Consider the following 23912-nt stretch of genomic DNA (forward strand, 5'->3'; position numbering starts at 1 on the left):
AGACTTCCATGGGGTGAAGGACCCCATTGTTGCCAGGAGGTGGATCGCAGACATGGAGTTTGCTCAGTTGATGAGCTTCTGCCTCGAGGGGTCGAAGATCCGGTATGCTGTAGGTTGTTTGAGGGAGAGAGCTAGAGATTGGTGGGAGTCATTTGGTGATTCACTAGGGGCCTAAGCCATTGAGGCTATGCCTTGGTCGGATTTCATGGCTAGGTTTAGGGCTGAGTTTGCGCCGACTATGGAGCTTTAGCAGCTGGCCAGGGAGTTTTTTGACATGAGACAGACGACAGAGACAGTGGCGGAGATTACCGCCAAGTTTCGAGAGAGGGCCTTATTGGTGCCTCAGTATGCATGGGATGAGAAGATGCAGAAGACCTGCTATCATGACATGTTGAGAGCTGACATTCGAAAACATGTCAGCTACTCTGCATGTCCGTCATTGGATGACATGATTGCAAGGGCGAGGGAGAGGGAAATTGATATAGAGCACCTCAGGAAGAGGAAGGCAGGATATGGGCATGTTATTAGGGCTTCGGGGAAGAAGCCTAAGGGATCCGACACTAGGTCAAAGGGCCAACAGGGTTGGGGCCGCTGCGGAAAGTACGACAAGACCATGAGGGGGTTGGTAGATTGGGATCATCGGGCTGCTACAAGTGCAGAAAGACTGGGCACATTAGCAAGGATTGTATTGCCCCTACCCCCACATTCTAGACATTAGACTTGATTCGCTTCCGTTGCAATCAGAAGGGCCATAAACAGGCCGACTGCCCATGACTGACAACAATAGTAGCACCAGTGGTGGCGCCAACTCCAGTGACCTTGCGGATTACGATTGGCTAGGCGAGTTCATAGGAAACTCGACGAGTTCATAAGGAACTCGGCGAGTCCAGGACCAGACGTGCCAACTTACAAGCAACACAACTCGACGAGTTCAAGGATGAACTGGACGAGTCAGTAGTAGAAGGTCCTGATATTTGTGCGAAGGAGAATGTGGCGAGTTCTTGAAAGACTCGGCGAGTAGGGTCGAAGATTTTAGCATTCTAAGGATTATGGAACTCGGCGAGTTGATGGATCAACTTGAAGAGTTGAGTCAACCAGATGTTGACTTTAACCAGGGTGTTGACCTTGACCATGACCTGAGCTGAGCCTTGAAAGGGGTCAAGTGCACGAAATGATAATAAAGGAGGGTTGTTATGTGTAGGAGTTAAGAGGTGTTGATCCCAGCATCAAGGACAGTTCATACACTTCACGACATTGTGGTGACTTACCTTCCAGTAGAAGTGGGTCGAAGGCACTAAGGTCGGCCCACTAGTACGAGTTAAAGTATGGGTAATTGTCTTTGTGATAATTATCTGGTATATTGTTATCTGTTATGTTTATGTGTTATTATGGTATGATGTTATGTGGTATGTGATAGAAGGGGTAGGGTAGGCCCCAATATCGGTCGATAGGGCCGAAGGGGTATGAGAGCACCCAGATAAGTCAGGCAGTATATGACTTGCATATTTATGCACTAGGATGCTATGTGGTAGACTACGGGGTGAAATAGTCCCCGATACTGATCGAAAGGACCGAAGGGGTAAGCTAGCACCCTGATATGCTAGGCAAGGTACCAGTCGACAGGGCCGATCGAAAGGGAGGCCAACACCTAGATATGCTATGCAAAGTACCGATCGACACAACCAAAGGGGTAGTTAGTACCCAGTTATGTATGAAGTATGTGTTATGTATAGTATGTGGTATGATGGGGGAACTCACTAAGCTTTGTGCTTACAATATTCAGTTTTGTTTTCAGGTACCTCTTCTTCGAAGGGGAAGGAGCCGGTACGGTAGCAGCACATAACACACACTGGATTTCAACATTATGAGATTCTTGGGATTGTACTCTGACAATATTACTATTTTCATGATATGGTTTTGAAACATGTGATTATGGTTTCATGAAGTAATGTGACTCGATAATGTTTTCTTATAAATGTTTTATAAATCGTTATATCAAAAATGAAATTTTTGGTCTTGAAAATTAGGATGTTACAGATCATAACCACTAAAGACTAGAATCAGATCCTTTGTCCTTTCTAGATACTTGAGAATATTCTTTATTGCTATCCAATAAGCTCTGTCATGATTTCCCTGAAAGAGAATGTCCATGCTTAAAGAAAATGACACCTCAGGGCGAGTACATTTCATAGCGTATATAATCAATGCTACAGCCGAAGCATATGGAAATCAACTCGTTTCTCCTGTCTCTTTATCTATACTAGGGATTTGATTTGTACTCAATTTGGCATTACTCTGAATATGTAGCTCTCCTTTCTTGGAATTCTCCATACTAAAATGTTTCAGTACCTTATCCAAGTATGTATTTTGACTAAGACTAATTAATCTTTTCTTTCTATCCCTTAACATTCTTATCCCAAGAATATAGGCCGGGTCTTATAGATCCTTCTTAGCAAAACACTTTCCAAGCGAAGACTTTACTTCTTGCAAAAGTTGGAATGTCGTTCCCCATAAGGAGTATGTCATCAACCTACAATACTAGAAAGGTTACTATACTCGTACTAGCCATGACATAAACACAAGACTCATCTTCGCTCCTAGAGAAACCAAATTCTCTGAGTTTCTTATGGAAGTAAAGATTCCAGCTACAAGACACTTGTTTCAATCCATAAATGGATTTCTCAAGCGTACACACGCTACTAGGAAACTTTGCATCTACAAAAACCCTCTGGATGACTCATGTAAACATTTTAGCCAACTTCCAAAGGAAAGCGGTTTTTACATTCATCTACCATATTTCATAATCATGAAAGGCAGCTATGGAAAACATAGTCAATCCCTAGGGTTTGAGTAAATCTTTTCGGAACCAGTCGTTCCTTGAAAGTGTATATCTTTCCATCCATGTCGATCTTCTTTTTGATGATCCATTTGCAATAAAGTGTCTTTTGACCAAGTTCTTGATCAATGAAATTTCAAACTTGGTTATCATACGTGGACTTGATCTTGCTATCCGTTTCCTTTTTCCACTTGGCAGCTTCATGGCCTACCATTTCTTCCTTGTAGTTAGCTGGCTCATCCAAATTTACGAGTGTACAATCACTTACAAATATGTCACCCTCTGTAGTTATATGGAAACCATAGAACTCATGTGACATGCTAACTCTGCCAGATTGGTGAAGAGGTAATGATTTATCAATGGGTTCAACGGGAGTCTCGTCCTCTAGTTGAGCGCTAATGTCTTCTATGGTTCATTCATTGGTTGACTCTTGAATCTCTTCAAGGTTAATTGTACTCCCACTGCCCTCTTTGCATATGAGCTCTCTTTCGTGAAAGACTCCTCTTCGTGCTATAAAGGCCATGTTTTCACTAGGTCTGAAAAACAAATATCCAAAAGACTTTTGAGGGTAACCCATGAAAATACATCTTTCACTTCTAGGATGTAGCGTGTCATGAGTCTTTCGTGTAACGAAAGCTTCACAACCCTAAACCAAAATATATGCTAATGAGGGAACTTTCCTTGTTCACATCTGATGAGGTTTTTCGGCAAACTTCTTGGTAGGGACAATCGAGGATATGAGCGGCTGTCTCTAAGGCATACCCCCTGAAAGAAATGGAAAGAGAAGCCCGAATCATCATGCAACGATCCATGTCTAACAATGTCCGATTATGCCTCTCAGCTATACCATTAAGTTGTGGTGTCCTAGGAGGAGTCAAATGTGAAATAATTTCACATTCCTTGAGATAGTCGTGGAACTCGATACTAAGATACTCTTTGCCTTTGTCAGATCAGAGCATCTTTATCTTCTTGCCTTTGATTATTGACTTCATGTTTAAACTATTTGAACCTTTCAAAGGTTTCTGATTTATGCTTGATTAAGTAGATATAACCATATAATAACGTCTATTTTATAGGAGATGTTTAGGGTTTCTCTTAGAGGGAAGAAGAGAGATTGATGAAGGCGGTGAAAGAGTGTGGAGATGAAGTTGATAAAGTTCAAGTGCTTAACATATTGACGCCATATATAAGGGAGACTGGCTAGATTCCTCGTATATTTGCCAAGATCTCGGATTCAACAGACTTCATCTGGTCAAACACATTCTATGTAGGCTTTTAGAAAAATTTGAATCAAATCCCTTGGCTTTATGACTTTTGAGTCAAACACATTCTATGTAGGCTTTTAGAAAAATTTGAATCGAATGACCCACTCTCAGCCCTTGACTTTATGACTTTTGTTGACCAAATAAGATTCAACGCATGAACTTGTTGTATATGATGTTTTAAGGGGTTGTACCTCTTAAAATTCAGCATTTTATGTTAAATACTTATTTTCGTAAATTTCAATTAATAGCAAAAATGTAAAAACAATTCTATTATAAATAGAAGCATCAAATTGATAAGTGGAAATATAGTTGCTATGAAAATATGGTGTACATAAATTAGGAATTAAAATACGATAATGTTTTAAATGCTCTAATTGAATAACTCGAATACTATATTTCCAAGTCGCGTTTAATAATTCTTTAATAAATATTGACTAATGATTTCTACAACCTACATTCTTTTAGTCAACTTGCTGTTTCTTTGGTTAAAAATTTGAAATCTCCATTGTTTTGGTTCCTAATTCAAATAGTGATTGAAGTGCTTGGGTATTAATTTTTTGCTTAAACGAAGTCAGATTAAATTTAAATATGTATATAGTACATAAAACCTTGCTTTATTATATATTTGGACACTACTCAGACTAATAATTTGTAAAAGAATTGGATCTACGAAATATGAAAGATAGATTTGAAAATATAAAAGGAAAAGCAAAAGAATAAGTCAATCAAGGAAACATAAAAGATAGGTTCAGAAAAAAATAAATAGCTGGTCTTGTCTAGTAACCGAAACATAACATATTTATAGATATTCTCACGATTGATTGTTTATCTATAAACATAATTACAATACCCAACCAATTAAGCTGGTTCTGATGATAAGAATCATCTTAGAATCAACAAAAGAAAAAGAACAAATAAGCAAGAACATAGATTTAAGCTTCGAAATAACTAGATTTCAACGGGTTTTCGTGCATATCTCTATGGCCTTCCGTTGTGTTCAAAAGGCCTAACCACAGAAGCTAGTTCATGTCCAATCTTCCGCAAATGATCACTGGTAGAACCCTTGTGTGATCCATACTCAATCATGGGTGCTTTATTGACATCTAGAAAATGCAAGACTATGACTGTAGCTACAGAACCAACACACATAGGAATTGGACCGAAAATCCATAGGAGCAAAGTGATTGCAAAGTAGAGTGCACGCAATCCTACTGTCCAAAAATTGTTTCCTCTTATCACCGACTTTTGGATGCAAAGAACAGGAACAGAACCTGTTGGCATGCTTATGAGGAAACTAGCATGCACAAAATGTCTTGTAGTTTGTACAAAACAAGCAAACGCCAGTAGGAAGCATGATAAAATGCCGATGTATTTGATAGAGCTGGTGGATTTACTTGTGTCACCAAAGATAAAAGTGCTTGTAAGAAAGTTATTAGATGAGTTTCCTAGTAAAGCTCCGATAAGAGAACATAGAACTAGAGAAATAGAACACAAGGAAGTTGAAGCAGATAAGTGGCTATTAAGAACAGCTACTACAAACCCTCTATCTTTGGTGTCAATCTGCATCATTTCAAGAAAAGTTTTAAAGAAAATATAGAAAGAAGACAATTTTGTTATGAAATACAAGTGGTTGAAGTTATATATACCAGAAGCATTTTTTCAACCCATGCCTTTTTGTTATGATTCTCGTATCCGATCGCTGTGGTTTCAGGATGCTTGAGATATCTATAGAAAAGAAAGAGATGATAGACGCACATGATCAAGAACCCAGATGGGACTAGGATTATATCCAAGTGTTCTTCCTTCCATGTCCACCCCATCTTTCTTTTTTCTCTTCGCAACTGAGTTTCTTTTTGGTATCCGATGGGAAGGAAGTCAACATAGCATGGTTTTGAGGTATTTAATGGGAGGGGTGGATCTGACTTTGTCAATGAGTTATGGTAGGAAATGAGATGCTATACACAACTTGCAAATGAATATTCTTCCTCCAGGCTATTTTACATCAATATTATATCTTTCTTTTGTTTGCTAGTGTACAGCTTTGGATTACGTTGTTTTTTTTTTTTGAAAACGGATTGATTAAAAATGTAAGAAAGAAAATAGATCTAGCCAGGGGCTAGCAAAAGAAAAACAAAAAATGGCTAGCGATTATTACTTTTAAGAGAAGCTCCACTAGGGAAATTGCAGCCATAAATTTGTTGAAAGACGTGTTAACACAGTTCAAAAAAAAAAAAAAAAAAAAAAAAAAACATAAAATAGGGACACATTTTATCTTTTAAAAAAAGGAGATTATTCCTCATTCTTTAGATCTCTAAATAATTATTCCTACTGTAGCTTCCACGACCAATCTAGAAAATCAATCAATCTTTTGGTTGTCAATCAGCTTGTACATATAGTATATGTTGTGAACAAAGGTGGCATTTATTAGGGCAACCAATTGGAATGCGTAACGTCGTTTTCCGAACTGATATTTCTATTTTCATATGTTCGGGTTATAAGAAATTCAATCTAGGATAATTGAAAAGGACACTCACGAATTTAGACACCAATTGGAATACGTAACGTCGTTTTCCGAACTAATATTTCTACTATCATATGTTCGGGTTATAAGAAATCCAATCTAAGATAATTGAAAAGGACACTCACGAATTTAGACAAAAAACGTAAACCAAATTGCCAAAGAATTATAAAATTATTTTAAAGAATGAAAGTTAAGAAGACATCTATATGGCTCAATTGAGGAGTTGTATTTTATACTTGACAATTAGGATTTGTGTCTTTTAAATTAGTTAAGTAAATCACGAAACTAATGACATAATTAATGGTTTCCAAAACCGAGGATCTATGTCAATCATACCAATATCACTCACTAGAATTCGAATTTTCCGTAATTGATACTAATTCAAATGCCTGAAGATCTTTTGCGGCGCAACCTCTTGACCCCTCTCACATATTAGTTCCAATTACACAAAATGTCTGGTGACGCTAAAATCACCAATAACATTTATGTTCCATTACTTTTCAAAGTTGCTCCACACATATTTACACAACCCAAAATTGAAGAAAATGTGGTTTAAACTCTCACTGGTATTTAGCACATATGTAATACCCGTGTTTTAAATTGGTTATGCTCCCGATTATCAAGGGTCGAATATGAAATTTTGGAAGAGACCATGTGCCACGGCGTCGCGCTAGGATACCACGTCGTGGAAATGATTAATCGGATCGCATATTTTTTTGGACCACCACGATGTGGCCAAGGAAGGCCACAGTGTGGCATCTATTTAGGCCCAAGCTCATGACTTTTTTAGGGTTCCATTCGTATTTAAACACCTTTAATCCAATTTTAGGGTTCCTTATAAGCATCCATCACCCTTAAGTTCCAGAAACCCTAACCCTAATTCCCCCTTAAGAGTTGTGAGTTCATTTTCGTGGCTTTGGTTGCTTGTGAAGAAAGAAGAGGCCTTAGAAAGGATTGTGGATCCTCTTGGCTTAAGTGAAGATCTGTTTTGGGCATCTCTTGACCGTTGTAAGTGTTTAAGTTCCTTGTTTTATGTCATTCGCTGGTTAGATCTTGAATATTATCCCATGTTTTTCATGTTTGATGAGGTTTGGAGAGAAGGAAATCATAAAGTTGGCAACAATATGACTTTCCTAAGTCCCAAGAGTGTTATATGTGGTGGATCTAGTCTTTGATAGAAGTTCTTGTGATTTGCTTAAGTGTTGGTCTTTAGAGCTCATTTTTTTTTACCTAAAATGGATCTTAGACATGTATTGGACATACATCTCTATAAAGTGAGGGGTTTTGAGCATCCTAACAATCTTAAGGTGCACATACTACCCTAAATGCTTTGGATCTACGTTTTCTCTAATTATACATGCAAAATAATTTTCCAAAGTATTCCCTAACTAGCATACAAACATGGGTACTTGTATAACAAAAATCTATTTAGAACACATACCTTTTCTTGTAGCTTGATTCCTTGGACCTTTAAGAGCCTACCACCCCAAATGTGATACCTCAAATGCTTCACACAACACCACCAACAATGGAGGACTTGAGAGAGAATACTTGCACTAAAAAATCGGCTATGGATCTTCCAAGAACACTAGGGTACTGATTTTAGGAGCTCATGGGTTTCTTATATAGTGTGGCAAAACTAAGGTTACACCATGTAAACCTTAATGTGCGTGACCTCCCATATTCCTCATGCTCCATGGGTTTCAACCTCCATTGGCCCACACCATAAGAATGAATGATTTACCAAATCAACCCCTTATATCTAATTAATTTCTTTTGATCACAAAATTAATTCCAAATTAATTCTTGATCAATACTAATTAAATAATATGATTTCATATTAATATATTATAATTATAATATATTAATAAATCATGAATATCCTCTTCTCAAAAGTCCATCATTACAAATTGTTCCGATGCCATGCAACCCAAATAGACCATGCTACTCTCGGGTCAAGTACATATCAATTATAGTTATGGGCTTAGACACTAAATCCAACAGTCTCCCACTTGGATAAGTCTAATAACTATAACTGTAAGTACGACTTAAAACACCGACTAGCAATCGTAGCCCTTAAAAGCCTCCGTCGAACTGAGACGCTCCATTTTAGATAAGTGATCATATAATCCTCTGTTCTCAAGATATTAGCCAGACAAATACATGGAAGAACGTCATACTTATTGTCCAACCGTTTGTTTCCCGATTTCCGATTTGTTTGACATAGAACTTAATCGAACACATCAATTTAGTTCTGACCGGGCCCGACACATAGGTAAAAAAAATCATCTAGGGGCCCAAGATACCGCTTTTAATCCTCCAAAGACTGAAAGGAACAGATAAACTTCGACTCATATGCTTGTACTAACTACTCATCAAATTGTACTCAACAACACGTTTTATAGCATCAAGTTACTGAAGCGGTTTCATACTATCAATACACAACCAACTCATAGTCAACAACTCGTATCTCTTGATTTGAAGACTTATATGATATTATCGTCTCATGATCACTCGAGATAAATTCCATGAAGTGATACAAATGAGCGTGGGATTAATCCAATACTCAGACCTTATGAGCACCCTTGAATGTTGCAACAAACTTTGTTATGTCTAATACAATTTAGACCAATCTATAAGCCAAATTCATGACAGTCTTGCTTCAATACCTACTTCTAATGTACGATCGACTGTGGATATTTTGAATAATATAATTCTTCTGGAAGTCAAAACATGCAAAGTGAAACAATAATAAAAAGCACCTTTTATTTAAGCATAAAATGTCAATTACATTTCAACTATTACAAGTTTTGAAACCAATCTAATCATTAAAACTAACATCGTCCTTCAGCCCGATGCATCTCGCATGCTGTAAGTGCTTAACCCTACTCAGTCCCTTCGTGAGGGGATCTGCTAGGTTCTCATCAGATGATACCCTCTTTGCCACAAGGAGGCCTTCTTCTATTCGATGTCTAATGAAGTGGTATTTTATGTCGATGTTCCTAGATCTGCCATGATCCGTTGGTTCCTTGGATAAGGCAACTGCATTCTCGTTGTCACATAAAATCTCCATAGGCTCCTTTATAGCTGGTACAACTCCAAGGTCTCCGATGAAGTTCTTCAGCCATATTTCCTCCTTCGCCGCTCCGCTTGCTGCTATGTACTCTAATTCGCAAGTTGAATCAGCTACTGTCTCCTCCTTGGAACTTTTCCAAGTTATTGCTCCTCCATTCAAGGTAAAGACCCAACCCGACTGAGAGCGGAAATTATCCATGTTGGTCTGAAAGCTGGTGTCACTATACCCCACCACTCTCAAGTCATCACTCCTACCGAGGGTAAGGACCCAGTCCTTAGTCCTGCGTAGGTACTTGAGAATGTTCTTTACCGCAGTCCAGTGAGCCTTGCCAGGATTCCCTTGATATCAGCTGACCATGCTAAAAAAAAGGCCACACCAGGGCAAGTACAAGTCATAGCATACATGATCGAGCCAACAGCGGAAGCATATGATATTTGAATCGTCTTATCTATCTCAGCCTCTGTACTTGGACTTTGAGTTTTACTAAGTTTGGCATTGCTCTGCATCAGTAAGTCACTTTTCTTGGAATCCTGCATGCTGAATCTTTTCAATACCTTATCCAAGCAGGTACTTTGATTAAGTCCAATTTGTCTCTTACTCCTGTCTCTCAATATCCTTATCCCCAGAATATAGGCAGCTTCTCTGAGGTCCTTCATAGCAAAACACTTCCCAAGCTAGGACTTAACCTTCTATAAGGTTGGGATGTCATTTCCTATGAGTACTATGCCATCCAGATATAATACCAGAAAGCTAACTATGCTTCCACTAGCTTTGACATATACACAGGACTCATCCTCGCTTCTCGAAATTCCAAACTCTTTGAATTTATCATCAAAACAAAGATTCCATCTGCGAGATGGTTGTTTCAATTCATAAATGGATTTCTCAAGATTACACACTCTATTAGGGTACTTTGCATCGATAAACCCTATGGCTGACTCATGTAAACATCCTCAGCCAACTTTCCATTAAGGAAAGTGGTTTTGACATCCATTTTCCATATTTCATAATCATGAAATGCAGCTATGGCTAGCATAACCCTAATAGACTTAACCTTCGCTACTGGTGAGAAGGTCTCATCATAGTCAACTCCCGGAGTTTAAATAAAGCCCTTCCCAACCAGTCACACCTTATATGTGTGTACCTTCCTATCCATGTCAGTATTCTTCATGAAGATCCATTCACACCCGACTATCTTACGACCAGGTACATTTTCAACCAAGTTCCAAACTTGATTGCCATACATGGACTGAATCTCACTGTCCATAGCCTCTTTCCATTTAGCAGACTCGAGGCCTGCCATGGTTTCCTTGTAGTTGTTATGTTTATCCAAATTTACCAGTGTGCTATCATTGATAAAAGTATCACCTTCTGCAGTAATATGAAAACCATAAAACTCAGGTGGAACTCTAACTCTACTGGAACGCCTCAGATGTACAGACTCGTCAATCGGCTCAACAGGAGTTTCCTTCTCAGGTTGATCGCTAGTGTTTGGGGTTCCTTCATCACTTTACTCTTGAAGTTCTTCAAGGTCAATTTGCCTCTCACTGTCTCCTTGGCTTATAAGCTCTCTCTCACGAATGACTCCTCTCCTCGCAATGAAGACAACATTGTCACTCGGTCTGTAGAAAATACACCGCTCACTTCGAGGTTCAAGCTTGTCATGAGTATCGCGTCTCACGAAATCCTCAAAACCCGAAACCTTGATGTGTTCTAATGTGGGGACCTTCCCAGTCCACATCTCGTGAGGTGTTTTAGGAACCGTGTTAGTTGGGACTACATTAAGGATATGGACGGCAGTCTCTAAGGCATACCCCTAGAATGAGATAGGTAACGATGATCGACTCATCATGGAATGAACCATGTCCAACAAGGTTCGATTGCGCCTCTCAGACACACCGTTAAGCTATGGTGTCCAAGTTGGCGTCAACTGTGAAACAATCCCACCATCCTTAAGATAGTCAAGGAACTCGATACTAAGATACTCACCATCTTGATCGGATCGGAGCATCTTTATCTTCCTGCCCGGCTAATTCTCCACTTCTTGCTTAAACTCTTTGAATTTCTTAAAGGTTTCTGACTTAAGCTTGATTAAGTAGACATAGCCATATCTACTATAGTCATCAGTAAAAGTCACATAGAAGCGGTTAGCATCCCTTATGGCGGTTCTGAAGGGCCCACACACATTGGTGTGTATGAAATACAACAAACCCCCACCCCTCTCACAAGTACCAGTGAAGGGTGATTTAGTTATCTTTCCAAGCAAACAAGATTTGCAAGTGTCATCCAACCTTAAGTCGAATGACTCTAAAACTCCAGCCTTTTGGAGATGGCCAACGCACGTCTTGTTGACATGTCCAAGACGACAATGCCACAAGGATGCCTTATCTAATTCATTGGAAGAATCGATATGCATCACATTATTTCCTAAGTTGTCTACACCATTCACATTTTCATATACACGATTACAAGGTAATGCTTTAAAATAAAATACACCATTGTAAAAAGTATTAATAGCACCAATTTCATTATCAAATGATAAACTATAGCCTTGTTTGTACAAACCATGAAAGGAAATAATATTTCTCGCCATATCAGACGAGTAGCAACAATTACTCAAATCGATTTTCTAACCAATACTAAGAAATAAAGAGTAAACTCCAATCTTGGTGATATTTGAAACCTTCTTATTCCCCATGATCAAGTTTATCTTCCCGTGCTCCATATCCTTACTTCTTTTTAGGCCCTGCACATCAGAACAAATGTGAAATCCACAACCTATGTCAAGGTTTCTAATGAAAGTAGAAACACTCTGCTTCCTTAGGAATCGACGAGGCAGCTGCAGAACCAGCCTTGGTCCCACTTGAAGAGGATCTATCAAGAGACTTTCCACTGCGGCTCTTTGACGGAGCCTTCCTCTTTTTCCCTTTCCCTTTTCCAATTACCAGAACAAGGGCATTTGCGGTTGGAGTAGAAACAACATTTTTACCTTTGAGACCACTTTCAGCAGTCAACAAAATCCCTTGAAGTTTGCTAGTGTGACCTCCTCCTTGTTCATATGATATGCCATGCGGGACTAATCATAACATGGAGGTAAGGAGTGTAGAATGATATCTATAGGCAACTCCTCAGGGAAGTTCACATTCAACTTTAGCAACCGGTCCATAAACATTTGTATTTTTTGCATGTGGCCCGTGATGGGCTCACCATCCTTTATCCTGGTTGTTATCATGGAAGAGATGATTTCATACCTCTCTTGACGAGCACTCTGATGGTATCTTTCCATCAGGTCTTGGTGCATCTCAAAAGGGTAGAAGTCCTCATAGGACTTTTGGAGTTCAGCTGTCATGGTAGCCAACATGATACAAGACACCTTAGTGGCATCCTTCTCATGAGCCCTAAACTCAGCGATCCCCTCAGGAGTAGTAGAAGACTCATCGATTTCCTTAAGCTCCTTATCAAGGACATATTCCTTGTCCTCATATCGAGTGACCATGCTGATGTTCCTAATCCAATCATTGAAGTTGGAACCATCAAAGATGACTCTCCCACAAGGGTTCATGAGAGAGAAGGAGCCAGTAGGGTTTGAGCCAGAAGCAGTGTTGGAAGACATCTGAAAAGATAGAAAGACAAAGTTTAGATTAGATAAAGAGTCCTTAATATAACACCCAAAATGAAATTTTAAGGCGAGGACCCAACACAATATTTTACAAATTGGAAGAGGGATGTCGTAATCCAACTTGCAAAATATTTGAAGGTAGGTAAATGACAATTTACCAATTTCCACAATGAAAAAAGAAATTGATTATTAAGCTTTAATTAGATTGAAAATCCTATATCCTTTGAGATTCATTGAACAATTGAATGACATGTTTAAATCTCGATTATGCCCTTCGGGTTTGTGACTGGGATACCGAGGATCACAAACAAGGTGTAATAACCATGCACAATGTGCTTGGTACTCCTGATGTCATTTATCACCCAATTAATGTGTCAGTTATCCACACACGCTCCATTGATCTTATGATAAACATCGAGCCACCCTTTGCCACCCTTACTAGTCCAAGTTAATGTGTCGATTAACCACACACGCTCTGTTAACGACTTGGCAAGGTGCAAAGTGAAATTTTAATGGATTAGCATGAATTTCACATTGTCCTAAATTAACTAAGATTGGGAATTTTAATAAAACATTTAGTTACTTTATTACTTTTCATTATACTTTTAATGAGAATTATACTTCTATCCTATCCGTTCGGCTAACGAACCTCCACCAGCCATTTTATAAGCAGTAACCTTATACCCCCTTTTTGACCGGCTTCGTGAATGACGCCTACTAACGGTAAGACTGACTTGATATTATACCTATATATATTATTAAACTTATAATACTATAAAGTATAAGGTTTAAATTTTAAACTTTTAAAATTCTAGGGTTTGGAATTAAAGTATCTTAAGTGTGACTTTACAAATTCCAAAACTTGAGGACAAGTTTTGACACCATTCAAAACTTTTCATTTTCTTAACTTATTAGTTTAATGACTTTTATGAAAAAGACTTTTGGTTTTAAATAACTTGACAACAAGTTATGGAATCCATTAAAAGGCATTTAGATCAACAATTAAACTAATAAGAAATGTCAAATAATATCTATGATCTGGACAAACTCATCAGCAAAGATAATTCACATCAACAATTTTCAAGAAATCATATAAACTAATATAAATCTTGAAACTTTGACAATTATCTTTTAATTGGACAAGCATGATCATTACCTTATGAAAAAACAGGTTTCGTGGTTCAAAAAATAGTTTAAGGTAATGAACCTAATCCAATTTCTGGCCAAAAGTTGAAAATCTGCCCACTAGACCACCAACTCGGCGAGTACATGAATTGGACTTGTCGAGTTGGTCATTTAACAAAGGGACTTGGCGAGTCACCCAGAGGACTCGGCGAATTCACTAGGCAGAAGGCAGAAATTAAATTTTTTGCACTATGAAAATCAATATAACATCAAGTATAATAGAAAACAATCTTAGGCTCTGAAACCACTGAAGGTTTTGAGCATCCTAACAACCTTAAGGTGCACATACAACCCTAAATGCTTTGGATCTATGTTTTCTCTAATTATACATGCAAAATTATTTTCTAAAGCATTTCCTTAACTAGCATACAAAAATGGGTAATTGTATAACAAAAATCTAGTTAGAACACATACCTTTTCGTGTAGCTTGATTCATTGGACCTTTAAGAGCCTAGCACCCCAAATGTGATGCCTCAAAGGCTTCACACAACACCACCAACAATGGAGGACTTGAGAGAGAATACTTGCACTCAAAAATAGGCTATGGATCTTCTAGGAACACTAGAGTGCCGATTTTAGGAGCTAATGGGTTTCTTATATAATGTGGCAAAACTAGGTTTACACTAAACCCTAATGTGCATGACCTTCCATATTGCTCATGCTCTAGGGGTTTAAACCTCCATGGATCATCCATGGGTTGTCACATGAGTTTAGCCCAACATAAGGAATTGTGGATCATTTTCCCACACCACAAGAATGAATGATTTACCAAATCAACTCCTTATATTTAATTAGTCTCTTTTGATCACAAAATTAATTCCAAATTAATTCTTGATCAATACTAATTAATTAATATGATTTCATATTAATATATTAGAACTTATAATATATTAATAAAACATGAATATCCTCTTCTCAAAAGTTCATCCTTACAAATTGTTTTGGTGCCATGCAACCCAAATGGACCATGCTACTCTCGGGTCAAGTACATACCAATTATAGTTATGGGCTTTGACACTAAATCCAACATAAAGCTTCCACATTTATGATAGATATAGTATTATAAACCCTTATAGAGTAGTTGGGTTAAGCACTTTTCGAATTAAGGGATTAACAGTTAAGATATTATGCTTGTTCCATGTAGATTTCTTCCACTTGGTCACCATGCAAGAACGCAGATGTAGGTATTCTACAACAATACTAATAACAAATCTGGTTACTGTTATATTCAAAACTATCAATATTTAGTTATAGTCAATTACCATCATCTATTGAAATCCTTTTCCATTAATTTGGCCTTTTTTGTATTGATCCTATCAGTTTTATCTTTGAATATGAATTCCCACTTTTTTAGGGTGCATTTTTATAGGTACTAACTCGACTACAGACCAATGAATGGAATCTTTCATAGATTTTGTGTAAAGGGAGATCAACTTATCATCCATGTTGTTCTTCCAATATATCGAATATTTCATCCTCATGATATTTAGATAAAATTTGGTTCCATGTTGTCGATCAACGATAAGTAATTGGTTGATGGAGAATATATAAGTTGAGGTCTTTTCTCTCATAGATCTTTTGGAAATGGAGGTTTTGGTCTCTACTTCATCTGTAGCTTCAGCTTCTGAACTCTCATTATCCTTTTTTTTCCCACTCTCTCAAGATACTTCAAGCTGATTTGATTTACCACTACCTCATGAAATTGCATCTATCTCTAGAGTGTTGACAGGTCATGTAATTTCCTTCTCTCTAATATCCTTAAACACAACAATGATATTTCCTATGTGGTTTCTTCTTTCCTTCATATTTACTTCAATCTTGTCTTTATAGAGGGGATTCTCAGTGAATGTGATCTCCCTACTTCTAATGACTCTGTTACTCTATTGACCTTAGAAACAATATCGCATATCATCCAACTTTCTAAAGCTACATTTTTTTTATCATTTTCTTCATGTTTGTCTCCGCCAACATCCTTAATATTCATAAAATATATACTACCTAACAGTTTAAAATGCGTAATAGATACCTCCCAACCTTGCTATCTATCTTCCGTACTCTTGAACTCTATGGGGATTTAAGGTATCATGCACTTTTAGCCGTCTTTAGTATTATGTCGATTATGTCACCTACTTTATTCCATTGAGGTGTTCCTTGAACTATTTTCAGCATTTTGATCTCATTTCTAGCACAATAATCAACAAACTCCATGTTTTTGTATCCTTTTCTATTATTTTTATTCATTATTGATCTTCTTATATGTATAATTTTTCATAGCAACATTTCACTTCGTAAAGATGGTAAAAACTTTTGATTTATATTTAATAAAATAAACCCAAACCTTACTCACATAATGATCGATGAAACTAATTGAATACTAAGAGTCTCATATTTAAAAATGGATGTAAAGCCACACACAGAAAAATAAACCAACTTCAGTTTCCCAATCTTCGGTGGGTTTCCCATCTCACAAAAGGTAACTTTATTTTCTTTGTAGAGAAAACATGGCTCACAAAGGCAACCGTCATATTCTTCATATATGAAACTTTTCCTTTTGAAGCTAACATATCCATCTCTTTCTCACTCATATGTCCAAGTATTTGGTGTCATAGAGTAAATGCCTTCGTATCTTTACCAACCTCACTTTTCCCATTTGTAAGACTTCAACCATATATAAAATTGTATATTTATGTCCATAAGAAACTTTATGGTTCGTTATTATTACTTTCCACCGATAATTTCCATAGTCAACATCATGGCCTTCGTTATCTAATTACCACATTAGTGTCAACATCGTCTTCGGGTACAGAATGTAATTGACATTTTTCAATGTCTAGTTCATACCTAAAGTAGTGTTCATGATAAAATCCACAATACCAATGATACTTAGGATCTTATTGTCTGTTAGCCTCATGTTTTCATTGTAATGCCTAAAATTTTACATTACTTCCCCCACAATGGATACCATGAAATGATGGAACCGAATCCACAATCTAGGATTCAATCAAATTTTCAACACAACATAAGAGCATCATTAAAATTTTCTAACACATTGATCTATTTCTTTCTTTTATTTGTTGATGGTTTTTGGCATTGATTTCCGAAGTGAACATTATCTTTTCAATTCCAGCATGTAATATTTTCATGTTTTTCGACTTGCATCTCTTCCTTGATTTTCATCTTCCTCTAGCATTGCCTCATATGTTGGAATTTTTCCCATGTCTTCTATACTCAACAAATTTGAATCAACGCCTTAAAAAATGAGCTTAGAAGTTCTTCATCCACTTCTAACCACTATAAATGTTCCAGACCAACTTTAGGGAAAAGATGATCATAACAAAAATGTATGTACTTCATCATCAAATTTAGTATCGATATATATATATATATATATATATATATATATATATATATGTGTGTGTGTGTGTGTGTGTGTGTATCAATCTATATATTACTGAATTAAACTCATTGACGTCATCTGTCACTATGCTACCTTCTTCTATATCCATAATTACCAACTTTCGAGTTAAGAAAACCTTATTTGGCACCAAGGGTTCTTCTACATGTTAGATATAACGCCTATAGATTTGGACTACTCAATTTAGTGAAAATAAGCGTTAAAAATGACTAATTAATAAAAGATTATTTAGGATAAATAACCATAACCAGGTTGGATTGTATGTGATAAGGATTCCGTACGCATAAAGAATATTGAAATTTGACTTTGTATGAAGAAGTTATGCTTCTTCGAAGTTTCGTAATTTATCAAAATGATTTTTGATAAATTAATTTTTATCCTAAGAGATCTAAATGAAAGTTTTAGTAGTCATTAAATTGAATGTGTGGATATAGAGAATGTATAAATCTAACTTCGTGAGAGGAAGTTATGATTTTTCGAAGTTTCAGCACAACAATGTTGGCAGAAAAATCGAAATTCAAATCAGTAGATTGTTAGCCGAAACAATCTAAACGAGAATTGAAAATCTCGTAAATATGAACCTGTCAATAAAAAAAGCAGTTGAGAACGGAGTTCATATGAAGAAGATATGAATTTCATATTGACTTTAACGATTTAAACCGGTCTAAATATGAATTTTTTTTTGAGCAAGAGTTAGATGTCGAGGCCTTAATGAAAGTTGTAGAGCTCGTCGAGGGAATTCTTGGTATACAAAAAAAGTGAAAAACAGACCTCATATGAAAAAGTTATGGTTGTCCGAAGATTTTAGGAAAATACATGTAATGATGACGTGGCAGCATCGAAGTATGCCACGTGGCAAGCCGATCTCTCACCCCTCCAAGAGATGCGACGACGAGGCTCTAAAATTTTTCAACATATGTTGTATTTTATAAGGGTCTGAGTGGCTTAATCCATACGTGAAACGCGACAGGCACCAGACCTTAGGTGGAACGCATGGCGATTTTTAGTAATATGAATAGTTGTTAATAGTTTATTCCCTCCCCACATATCCGAAATCTTCTCTTTCCAACCTCCATTCATCGAACTCAAATTTATCTTAATAGTTAGGGTATTTTGGCCAGCTTAGAAGTCCCTAGGAACTCGACACCTAGTAGCTATCAGGTTGGAGTCTTGCAAGAGTAATTTTCTGGTTTCTGTTAAAACATCTATAAGTTAAGCTACACTATTTTGCATTCATTGTAACATATATTTATACTCATAGTTCGTTATTATGAACCTATGAATAAGATTTATTAGTAATTTCAAGCCAAAATAATAATTGATCTACTTACGGGAACAGTGTCTCGAATGGTCACGTTGACTTGGTTGGTGGATTTTAGAAAGGCTATATGTCGAAATGGTCATGCCTCCCAATTGCCTTGCCTGGTTGATCCTTACATGATTGATCTTGATGTAGACATTGAGATTAGTGAGGAATCTAGACTATAAGTTTTATAGTCACCATAATTATGAAACTAGACCAAGGCTTAGTAATTTATACGTCAACGTCTTTTCAAAGTATGGAGCAAAGCGCTGCCAAAACCGTCAGTCATTCACGTTTATCATGGGAGTGCATAGTCACTTTCATGAACATGATTTTAATACAAGTATTAACTAGAATATTAAATATACGTTAAAGATTCTATATGTGAGATATTTGCTATTTCTAGAATACGTGTTAAGAACATATCTGATAATATTTGATATGCGAACCAATTATGGCTCTATATGAGTTAAGTCGTTATTTCATGATAATAATAATCAAAGTATCATTAGAGAGAAGGATAGAGGTTTATTAATACCTAAATACGATGTACACAATGATGTAGGATAGTGTTGTCGAAACAAATCTGGTATTTGGAGTTAAGCATTATAGTCTTACCACGAGATAATATAATACTGGGAAAAGAGGCTTAAGTTTAATTAAGTTAGACAATGGTTAGCAACTTCTTAAGAATACATGTGAGATATGAATGATGAGTAGAATTATGATGTCCCTGATGCAAGAGCATGGATTAGGCAAAGTCATTCGTCCCTGATCCGAGAGTAAGGATCAGGGATAGTTATTTGTCACTGATCCGAGAGTATTGATTCGACATAGCGATTATTTCCTTATCCGAGAGTATGGAATAGACATAATAATTCATTCCTGATCCGAGAGTATAGATTACATAAATCCGTTGATTTCTGAATCCGAGAGTATGGATCATACCATTGAATAGGATTAAATTGTGAAGATCGACGAGATAGGGTAGATTGCTTATATGAGATGTATATTGCAAATTTTCATATATATATATATATATATATATATATATATATATATATATATATATGTGTGTGTGTGTGTGTGTGTGTGTGTGTGTGTGTGTTATAACATTGTGGAATTGAAATCCCTATTTAATCACTAGGTTTCCCAACCTGACCCACTCAATTTCTTTGTATCACAAGTAGCGGTACAAATGTACATGCACAATGAGAGATTCAAGGAGATGTAGAATTTCAGTCTATGACACTATAAGGCTTGTTTATCTTTATGTTTTGTATCAGTTATGACATCCCAAGCTTTTTATAAACTAATTTATTCGGAAATACTTTTATGGGACAAATTTCACATTTATAAATAAGTTCTGTTTAAAATAATCATGAATAAAAAGTTTTAAAATGACATTAAATCTGGGGATGTCACAGTTGGTATCAGATCATTAGTTTAAGCGAACTAAGAATTTAGAGGATTTATACAGTTAAACTTAGAATGCTAAGAGATGACCGTGAGATGTGTGTCTATTATAATTTACGTAATACACCTGAATTGACACAAGAACTAGTTCCCTTTAGGACAAGATGTCTAATTTGTTTTATGTGTAAAATGACTTATGTGTGCTATATTAATAACATGCCCTGTGATTGCCTTAGTTTTCCTATCTAATTGTTGTTATTAGGTTTAAGATTTGTTCCCCACCTAGAATTAGGAAATTTTATGTGTTTTGGTTTCTAAACATATAATTACATTATTAGAATTGGCATATAAATTTTTAGAGTGATAAGGAGAGTTATACATCGAAACATTCTCTATGTATATTCTCGTCTTTGTACACTAAATGTCTTTTTTGTTGTTCAGAACCTCATGGTGAGAACTTGTAGTGGATTAGGAAATGGTAACGAGAATCAGCAGCCTGAGCCCCTAGTAATCAAGAGAAGAAATACTTACAATCTTGAAGATCTAAGAGAAAAGTTGGATGATACTTGAGAGAGTTTTCGAGATTTTTGGCTTGGAAAGGAAAGAATGATCAAAATGATCATGAATTATGTATATAGAGGGAGTTTACGGTCACCATGACCGTAAGCTCTAAATTCTTGACCGTAAACTCCTTTTGAGGAGGTTTACGGTTTGCTAGATAGTTAAGAACTTAAACCGACACTTCCAAATACTGATTCCTTTGATGCCCTAGCCTCAGAATACTCAAATAGCCTCTAAACAGTGCTAAAAGTTAGTAGAAACAAGTCTGACTTTGATTTAAGTGAATGGTTGTACAAGATAGAAATTCCGGGTTGTCACATCATCCTCCCGCTAGAGAGAATTTTGTCCCGAAATTAGAGTTTAAGCAATAAATGTTACAAATAACTAAGCGAAAAGATGAGGATATTTCAGTTTCATTTGATCCTCGCGCTCCCAATTGAATTCAGGTCCTTGCTTGGCGTTCCAACGAACCTTCACTATCGGGATACGGATTTGCTTCGTTTGCTTGACCACTCGGTCCATGATCTCTACAGGTTCTTCCACGAAGTTGAGGCTCTCGTTGATCTCGATCTCGTCGAGTGGGATAACAAGAGTCTCTACGGACAGACACTTTTTTAAGTTCAAGATGTGGAAAGTAGAATGTACATTACTGAGTTCACGAGGTAGGTTGAGTTTGTAAGCTACATGGCCGATTCTAGCGAGAATCTCGAAAGGCCCTACGTATCTTGGATTGAGCTTCCCACGCTTTCCGAAGCGTATCAATCCCTTCTAGGATGAAACTTTCAAAAGAACGCGATCTCCAACCTGGAATTCCAAAGGTTTCCTTTGTTTGTCTACGTAGCTTTTCTGTCGGTCTCTAGAGGCTTTCCTTCGTTCACGAATCTGAACGATCTTATTTTTCATTTCCTGAATGATCTCCGGACCTGTGAGAGTGCTATCAGGAATGCGTCCTTTAGCTAACTGGGTGTCACCCACCTTAGCCCAGCACAGAGGGGATCTGCACTCCCGGCCATAGAGGGCCTCAAATGGAGCAACCTTTATGCTTGTGTCATCAGTATTGTTGTAGGAAAACTCGACAAAGGGTAAATGAGTATCCCATGCCTTCCCAAAGTCGATCACATAGGCTCGCAACATATCTTCCAAGGTTTGGATAGTTCTCTCACTTTGTCCGTCGGTTTGTGGATGGTAGGTTGTACTCATGTCCAGCCTTGTTCTTAGGGAACTTTGTAGCCACTGCCAAAACCTCGAAGTGAATCTACTTTCTCTATCAGAGATAATAGATATAGGAACACCATGTAGTCGTGAGCTTCTCCATCTTGTCAGTATATCCTTGATTGGTAGAAAATGCATGGATTTGGTTAATCTGTCGACGATGACCCAAATGGTATCTACTCCACCTGTTGTCTTAGGCAACTTGGTTATGAATTCCATAGTAATCCGCTCTCATTTCCACTCTGGTATCTCCGGTTTTTGTAGTAATCCTGAGGGTTTCTGGTACTCGACCTTAACCTTTGCGCAAGTAAGGCATTTACTCACGAAGGTAGCAATATCTGCTTTCATGTTAGGCCACCACTATAGTTTCTTAAGATCAAGATACATCTTATCTGAACCTGGGTGGAAAAAATATCTAGTGTTGTGTGCTTCAGTCATGACCAAGTCTCTGAAACCACCGTGTTTCGGTGTCCAGATACGATCCATGAGATATGAGGCTCCGCCACCCTTGACTTCTAAGTTTTTATCCATTCCTCTCAGGGATTCACTTGCCACCTTTTCAGGCTTCAAGGCTTCTAATTGAGCCTCTTTAATTTGTGTGGAGAAGTGTGAATGGATAGTCATAGTCAGAGATTTGACTCTCTGACCAGAGTATTCTTTCCGGCTCAGGGCGTCAGCTGCTACATTGGCCTTGTCGTGGTGATAACGAATCGTAGTCATTGAGTAGTTCGACCCACCGTCGTTGCCTCATGTTGAGCTCCTTCTGATCGAATATGTGTTGAAGGCTCTTGTGGTCTCCAGATCTTCAAAGCAAATACCACTGCTCCTAACTCAAGATCGTGTGTTGTATAGTTGACTTCGTGTGTCTTAAGCTGACGGGAGGCATAGGCAATGACCTTTCCTCTTTGCATAAGAACACAACCAAACCCTTGACTGGATGCATCACAATACACCACGAAATCTTTTAACCCTTCGGGGAGGGATAATACCGGTGCGGTGCACAAGGCTTGTTTCAGTGCTTGGAACGCCTTCTCTTGTTTTTCTTCCCAGTCAAAGGCCACGCCTTTCTTGGTCAATGAAGTAAGCGGTTTCGTGATGCTTGAGAAGTTTTGTATGAACCTGCGATAGTAGCCAGTGAGACCTAGATATTGACGAATTTTTGTAGGTGTGTTCGGTGCTGACCAGTTCTCAATGGCCTTGATTTTGGAAGGGTCCTCGTGAATTCGCTTTTCGCTAACAACGTGGCCCAAGAATTCGACTCTTCGAGTCCAAAACTCGCACTTAGAGAACTTCGCATAGAGCTTCTCTGACTGTAATGTTTCTAAGACTCTTTGTAGGTGTTGACTATGCTCCTCCTTACTACGAGAGTAGAGAAGTATGTCATCAATGAATACAAAGAAGAACTGATCCAAGTAAGGACGGCACACCCTATTCATTAGATCCATGAATACAGCTGGTGCGTTGGTTAATCTGAACGGCATCACTACAAACTCGTAGTGTCCA

The 23912-nt window shown here is 37.5% G+C and overlaps 1 protein-coding gene across 1 annotated transcript; it reads right to left on the minus strand.

The window, feature by feature from the left end:
* Positions 1–4848: 4848 nt before the first annotated feature.
* Positions 4849–5997, minus strand: LOC145077208 (uncharacterized). The gene is made up of 2 exons (XM_079022969.1): positions 5748–5997; positions 4849–5661 (listed from the first exon to the last, which is right to left on the minus strand). The coding sequence occupies exons 1-2, from the start codon at positions 5919–5921 to the stop codon at positions 5080–5082; spliced, it is 756 nt and encodes a 251-aa protein (XP_078879095.1). The 5' UTR covers positions 5922–5997; the 3' UTR covers positions 4849–5079.
* Between the last annotated feature and the right edge of the window lie 17915 nt (positions 5998–23912).

The sequence above is a fragment of the Lactuca serriola genome, chromosome 9 (assembly GCF_051521515.1).
Source record: "Lactuca serriola cultivar US96UC23 chromosome 9, Lser_US96UC23_V15, whole genome shotgun sequence".
Classification (NCBI taxonomy): Eukaryota; Viridiplantae; Streptophyta; class Magnoliopsida; order Asterales; family Asteraceae; genus Lactuca; species Lactuca serriola.